Source organism: Panicum hallii, chromosome 8 (genome assembly GCF_002211085.1).
Source record: "Panicum hallii strain FIL2 chromosome 8, PHallii_v3.1, whole genome shotgun sequence".
NCBI lineage: Eukaryota > Viridiplantae > Streptophyta > Magnoliopsida > Poales > Poaceae > Panicum > Panicum hallii.
This window is the reverse complement of record NC_038049.1, coordinates 43,668,044-43,675,984: the sequence shown is the minus strand read 5'-3', so window position 1 is coordinate 43,675,984 and position 7,941 is coordinate 43,668,044. Positions and strand designations below refer to the sequence as shown.

The window sequence follows — 7,941 nt, the reverse complement described above, 5'->3', positions numbered from 1 at the left end:
CATCGATCAGTAGATGTTGCCTAAGAGTCGAAGCACTTATTACACATTGTTCAGACATACAATTAGCATTTTTTTACAACTTCTTACGAGCGAATCAATTGTATTTGCAACTTACGCCTTCCGCACACGCGCTTGCAGTTTTTTATATTCTTCTTACGAGCAAATCAATTGTATTTACGGCTTCACAGTAGATTTTTGGAAAATAACTACTGTATGAGTATGATAGATCAATTATGCTACATGTCAAGTGTATGTGTTGCTACCTCCCGCTTCTGGCCTTACTATGGCTGGCCTCTTCGGCAGTTGTGCCCCTTCCTTTGATGTATCCCGGCTGCTTTGGGGTTGCTAACTGTTTCTTGCCATTGAGCATGTCAAGAACTTCCGCCATGGTAGGACGCTCGGCCGGCGCAAATTGAGTGCATAGTAGTCCTACCTCCAAGCACCTCTTGATCTCTGTTAGCTGAGATTCCTTGTACAAGGACAGGTCAAATAGATCCTCCATTGGTTTACTTTCTCGCACGTTCCAGGCCTGGGAAGAATAGCACATCACATGGGGCATGATTTACAAACCATCATGAAGATGTTGTTTTACAATGGCTATCTTTTCTCAATTGTAAAGATGTCTAATTTGCCCCCTCATTAGTCCTACTAACAAAGGATCTCCACGAACTTCTTAGCACAAAACCTTTGATATATTTTTTTTGGAAAAAAAACAGTTCGACATTTTTGCCCAATTTCTTTCTGTATAAAACATGGAGAGACCATACAATAGAGAAGAAAAACATAACTTGCTAGAGGACAATAATAGTACAATACCCAGCGGATCCTTGCAAGGCAAGTTCATGAAACCAAAATATTATTTTGCCCAATTAGATTGGGTGTCATCTGAAAGGAATATGAGGGACACCAAAAGAGGAAATTCATGAGAAACATCAACAAATTGATCTAGAGTTTTACTTACCCATGGAACTGAAGCATGGTGACGAGCAGGTGCATCTCTGCACATGCCACTAATAGTCTCAAGGAGGGTTACACCAAAGCTGTACACATCGTACCTCATCGACAAAGCACCTTCCAAGATATATTCAGGAGGCATATAACCCCTGCGTGGTTAGATAAAATTGCATGGAAGATCTCGATCAGGGTATCAAAATATAAAGGAAAGAACAATGAACGGGAGGAGCTTCATGCATATAAGAAACTAACTCTAATGATCTTAAGAGAATGGATTCTTACACTGTGCCTGCTATGTTGTCGTCTTCAATCACCGGTTGCTTCAACGTTCTAGCTATTCCAAAATCAGTTAGCTTTGGATTCATATCAGAATCCAAGAGGATGTTGGCTGGTTTCACGTTCATATGGACAACGTTTTGCTCATGTAGGTAATGTAGGCCATGGGCTACTCCCTGAATTATCAGAAAGCGGGAGGACCAATTAACAGATTGAGACCCTGTGAATTAAATAGATATTGCAAATATTAGTTACTTCAGTTCATAATGTACAATGCTGGTCGTCCAAGGTGGGAAGATACCATAAATAATGTCGCCCATGTTTCCGTTTGGCAAGTGTTCTTCGACTAGGAAATAATGAGGTTCAAGAGACTCATGCCCCCACAAGAACTCATGGCCATATCCCAGAACTCTGATTATATGCTTGTTGTTCCCTCGAGCCTCCGCATCCTTAAAACTTTGAAGCTTCGAGGCAAGATGAAGTTCAGCACTCCATCGTGCCACAAGACTTCGAGGTGGGTTTCGAAATTCCTTGATAGTAACCATGACTCCATCATGCAATTCACCCTTAAGTATTCAAATAAGATGAACGATGAGTTTTTGTTAACGAAAATAAACTTAGAGAGGTGTTAATCAACTAAGAAACCACGATAAGAGTCTTTGGAGTACCAATGAATTTATCGTGCTTACAAACTGTGATTTTGCGGAGGATTACACAAACTGAAGCCTCGAATTACCAAAAGTGATTTCGCAGCAGTTTCTAATGGCATTGCGGGATTAATAAAATTTACTCTTACAAAACACCAAACCAAAAGTATATGAAATAGAATACCTCATAGACAGTACAGTCACTTGATCCAATCATTTTCCCATTTGAAAATTCATGTGTAGCGGCCTTCAAGTTTGACAAACTGAACTTTGTTAAGCCTGTGGTAAAAACAACACAAAACCGATGTTTTACAGATCATGCAAAAGTATGTGTAATAGTATCATCACATCTTAATACGACCTAGTAATATAAATTTGAAGGAGAGTTAAGTGGTAAAATACCGATGACCATACTCCCTCTTCCCTTTGAGGTTTATTGCCTTTTTTTTCTGTTTCAAGACATGACATTGACCAATAATAGTTCTTAAAATATTTCATTAATATGAACTAAGAAATTTATAGCTTTTACGAAAGCATTCGTGTAAAAACAAATCTAGAATTATAAATTCGATATATAATTATCTTGTTATTGGTTAAACATATCAATATATAGTGTCAAGACTTAAGAGACATAGAAATTGTAATATATTAAATAGAAAAGAAGGGAGTATGGAACTAGCAAGCTAGCCTACCAAACCATTAATGCATGGACATGAGTTGCCATGGACACATATATAGAAAAATAATAGAAATGCAATACCTGGTAAGCGAGAAGACACCGTGCTGCTTCTTGCTGGTGCTTCTTTTCTCTCATATTTCTCTTCAGATTTATCACTACCATTCAGCAAATGTATATGTGTCTGGTCAGTCGATTATGTTGTTTGTTAAATTTTCTTATGCAGATGACTGCAATGAGTGACATGCGTCGAACATTTGCAGTTTTGGCAAAGTGAAAGTGATAATGTCAAAAGTGAAATAATATTTGACTCCAAGGAATTGGAAAGTGAACCCCCTAATTGATTGCAAAAAAGAAACAAAGGTACACACACATGCTGAGAGAGAGAGAGAGATTATATTTGAACCGTAGATTACTAACCTAACATCGTCAGTTGAAACAGCTGATGAGATAGAAGCAGGGACCAAAACCTCGCTTGTACTCTGGAATACAAGATCAATATATTATATTATATTATATAGATGAAGCTAAGTATCTTTTACAATGGCTAAGATAAAATAAAAAGGGTGGATATCGCAGAACTACATACGAGCTGCTAAACATTTACCATATTACAATTTTAAGAAGTTGTGTATTGTGAAGTTGTAGATTTGATCTATCCTTTTACCGCAAAACTACAAGCTCAATAAACTGTATTTCAAATTAAAAAATATTATGTATGTGCATCACGAAACTACATAGTTAATATAGAAGTGTTCCAAAATATTGCAAAATGGCATGCTAAGTATGTACATTTATGATACATTGATCAGGGGCGAAACTACCTGGAAAATGACCCTGGTGCACCGCTTAAGGGACACATAAAATTTCGTAAAAATATATGGTGAATTTGAGTATGGTAGTGGTAACAACTTCTTTACCCTGGTGCCATGGCACCAGGGTAGATGAACGTGGCTTCGCCCCTGACATTGATACAATAAATATGTAGTTTTACTTTGGTGCACTAAATCTTCACCTTTGTAATATAATTTCTTGATTGTGTGTTTTTGTAATACAAGAAAAAGCCTTCTCTCAGACTTCAAGGTCAATGAAAGAAATCTATTGGAATTTTTTCTGATATAACTTAGTAATGTTTATAGGATTTTATTAATCTATCCGTTGATTTTGCAAAATTTACTCGAACACAAAAATATACCAGAAATATTTACAAAATTTAGGAAATATTTATTTATTTGGTTCATTTGCGAGGGCAAATGCACCTGAATACAAAAGAAAATTTCTCTATTTCTTAGACAATTGTAACTTTATTGTGAAAGAAATAAACCTAGTAAAATGGCGTCACTTGCAAAAATAAGATGTTACGCAACACAGATCCCTATGCTTCCTTCCCCATCTCTCCATCTCTCTCAACATCTGAAACCCACTCACCCCCTAAGGCAGCCCTCCAAAACTACTGACAATGTTAATATATATGGATCGTAGCTCTATATATACACACGCCGACATATATGCAAAATTTCTAGATATTTTATATCCTTAATGGGATTGATTACACACATGCACACATACTTAATGATCAATAAAGTTGACAAAAGGGTTTATCTTGTATTTTTTCTAGCTCTACTTGATAAATCATCATCAACAAATGTGTTACAATGTGTACATAGATATAGTTGGTATTCAATTGTACCTGTGTGGGTGAACTGCAGGGTAGATGTGTGGATGTATGAGGATGATGTTGATGCGCAGGAAGATGAGGAGTTGTTGTGAAAGGAATAGAAGGATGAAGAAGAGAGGAAGGAGAAAGTGGTGGTGGTGGTGGAGGTAGTGATTGTGTGATTATGGGATGAGGATGTAGATATTCAGAAGGAGGAGGACCAATTTTTGCGGTAGGGGGATGGGGAGTAGGTGTCACCGGTGGTTGTGTGGCTGGATGAGAAGGTAATTGTTTGGTAGGAGGAGATGTTAGTTTTACAGGAGGAGGAGGTGGTGGCTGTGTAGGTGGATGAGGAGGCAGATGTTCTGAAAGAGGAGGACATGGTGGCTGTTTAGGTGGATAAGGAGGTACATGGTTCGAAAGAGGAGCTATTTTGTCAAGAGGAGGATGTGGTGGTGATGGTGGTGGTTTTGTAGGTGGATAAGGAGGTTTACGTCTGGAAAGAGGAGGGGAAGTAGGTGGTGATGGGTGTTTTGTTTTTTGTTGCTGTTGTTTAGGTAAATGAGGACTTACGTGTTCGGACAAAGCAGGGGGTACAACTGTTGGAGGAGGAGGGGATAGTTGCTGTTCAGGCGAACGTGGAGGTAGATCAGAATCAGAGACATCAACAACAATGGAAGTAGTAGAAGGAGCTGCATGTGCAGGCGGAGGAGAAAGTCGATCCTCGCCAACAACAATGGAGAGAGGAGGAGATGCTGGTAGATGTTCGGAGAGGAGATCAGGTTCTTCGTCACTATCATCATGACTTTCTGACTCGACATAGACGACGACATTGGTTGCAAAGATGGCCACCATCATCGTCTCGGATATGTCACCCCTAACCTGGCGCAACTTCTTGGCCTGCTTCCCGGACGCACAGAACCGGCACAGGATGTTCCTCGCCTGGCAGGATTTGACGACCTCGAGGGCACGGGACAGAGCACTACCGAGGTCCTCCAGGGCATCGCTCATCGCCTGGTGCTTCATCATCTCCGACTTCCTAAGCAGCGATAGCAGAATCTTGATCCTGAGCACGCGGCGCTGAATGTCATCGCACTCGTCCTTGTTCTCACGGACAGTTTCCACGGCTTTCTTGATCGCGAGCACCAGTTGGATGATGTTGTCCACTATGGACAAAGGATCGGCCATCTGGGCAACCGTACCATAGAACCTGGCTACAAGATCATGCGATGTGCAAAAATGAATGTGCAAAGCTCAAGAGAACTGAAGCGACAAGTAATCCAAGTGAATAAGCAAGCCACACATCACCAACCTTGATGTCTCCGGCCTCTTGTTTCTTCGGATCACCTCTTCCTCTTAGCCCTAGACCAAGCGTGGTTGGCGGTCTTCAGTTCAGTTCCATCATCACCAAGCCTGCTCTCCAATGTATACGGAGACAGCAAGCCGTATATCTGAGAAGGAATCCATGGCTGGCCCAGTGCAAAAAAACAAAAGGGCTAAAGACAAGCCGGCCTTCTGCTAACAAAATGGTATGGATACGAAAATGATTGCGTGAAGATTGAGCAATGCAGATACTCTTATGGAATCTTAAGGTGGAGTGAGAGACTACACTAACTAGAGATTCTTCTCTCTGGCACATTTCAATTGAAGACAAGATACTACTATTAGTATAAACCTTAAAGCACAGGAGATAAGTGACTTTCTGCTAGGAGAGATATTGTTGATTGGCAACGCATCTATGCCAAAGGCTTACTGAAGCTTCTGTTCTGGGATATTTGTTGATCGGACAGAGCAAAGACGTTTTGAGTGTGTCAGGTGTTTTATTCAGCTTTTCCATTGTCTAAACTAAAGCATTTATTCAGCTATTTTTGCGTATGTTAGCTATTTAACACTGCAGAGAGATGAATGCAACCAAAGTTCACCTGGTAAAAAAATGGTAACGGACAAGGTCACAAGCGCATGAGCTCAAATCAAACCTCAGGGCATACTACCAGAAACAGAGCAAGCAGCAGAGGACACCGTGCTCCATGTACAAGATTTTCTCTCTTTTTTTTTTGAAAGTTGAAGTCTACTCTAACTGACAACAACTAGCAGAACACAACAAAGATAGCAACTGAGCTGATCAGGACAGCTTCAGCTGACGCGCCTTCATCTTGATATTTCCACACACTCCACCCCTGATTATCCTCCTCCAGTAATTGCTTCTAATGCTGTACAAAGTAAATGATTTATGAAACAAATCAACTGGATGTTGAGGTGGTTTCTTCTCGACTACCACCCTGTGCATCTTGTACCTCTGATGGCAAAATTGCTAAACTTGAGATGAACTTGCAGTACAAATTGCTCAATAGCATAAACACATGTACGTGAGAAGGGAAAACAGTCTGGAGCATGGAGCAAGGGCATCCAACTCTTGCTATCATTGGCTGCCTGATCTGAAATTGTAAAAGACTCGGCAGTGGATACTATTGCACTCCTTGATTCACCATTTACTACTTCATTACCACACTGCAACATATCTCTATCTGCACGTAGCGAAATTCGCACCAGAGACTCTTGCCACGCACTGGGCCACGTCGCCGGTAAACAACGTCCGTTGGATCTCGGACCTGGTTCAATCGGACGTCCGTCCGCGGACACAACAGCAACTGCATCCAGAACCTGCCGGAGCGCTCGGGCCGCATCTGTCTTCCTCGATTGAACGCTCCTCCTCCTCCTCTTCGGCACGAAACGCACGCAAAGCTACGTATCGACGTAGCCACTGGAGATGCCGCGACAGTGATGCCGCTGCAGGCCGGGTGCTCCACTGGAGGGCGCCATGGCCCGCGAGTTGGTCGTCCGGGGGTAGCTGGTGGGTCTCAGTAGCGATGACAAGGAGCCAACAGGACCTTGCTGATCGAGCTTGCTGGGTTCAGCCTCGTTGGTGCTCTCCCTGTGCTCAAAACTTGGCCGCTGTAACTATAAGTATCTGGACTAATTCAGTAATTCTACAGGCACATTATTAGGTGTTTGTTGGAATGCTTATCTGAGTGTTGCATTACATTACATTAAGATCCATTAAAATTTGGAATAGGGCAAAGCGATAATTTGTAGCCTTTGCTACATGGTACCATTATATTTCAGCTCCCAGCATCTGAACTTCATTCAGTTTGTCGGATGCTGAACTGAATTTCCTTTGGATAAAGGCATGCTAGAGTGTTCTATTGACAATAATGAAGCAATCCGATCATATCCATTGATTATTGCCTACTGATTTTTGTGTGCACAAACATTGAGTCTGGCTGTGAACCCCTAGCCGTATCACATTCTTTGATAAGTGCAGCGCTACTGTGAGATTGAGAAAATCAGGAGTTTCAGTTTAATCAGGATACAAATATTAAATACTTCTAAGCTGGATTGGCTTAAAACCAACGCCCCCCATGAAACAGGAAAATCTGTTCTCAGGTAAGCAGATGATTCGTGGCTACGGATTATCAATGGCAAAGATGGCACTGCCAACTTATATAGTAGGGCAGGATAATACTTAACATACTCCAAAAATACTCACTAGAGCAATGATCATCTTCTCTGCCTCTTCTGTGATTGTTGTTGCTGTAGATTTGTAAAACCTACCTATAAACATTACAAAGTGTTTAAAAGATAAAATATGTACCATTCCTGTTGAGATGTACACAGGTAACCCAAAAAATAATGTTGGTACTTATCTGAATCTATTGTCAATAGTCGCAAAT

General features: G+C 41.0%; 1 protein-coding gene across 1 annotated transcript; it reads right to left on the bottom strand.

The window, feature by feature from the left end:
- On the bottom strand, positions 1–5,617 carry LOC112902101 (proline-rich receptor-like protein kinase PERK10). Its single transcript, XM_025971020.1, has 9 exons — positions 5,523–5,617; positions 4,244–5,424; positions 2,974–3,035; positions 2,638–2,711; positions 2,062–2,156; positions 1,532–1,796; positions 1,237–1,450; positions 962–1,103; positions 1–529 (listed from the first exon to the last, which is right to left on the bottom strand). The coding sequence occupies exons 2-9, from the start codon at positions 5,396–5,398 to the stop codon at positions 260–262; spliced, it is 2,277 nt and encodes a 758-aa protein (XP_025826805.1). The 5' UTR covers positions 5,399–5,424; positions 5,523–5,617; the 3' UTR covers positions 1–259.
- Between the last annotated feature and the right edge of the window lie 2,324 nt (positions 5,618–7,941).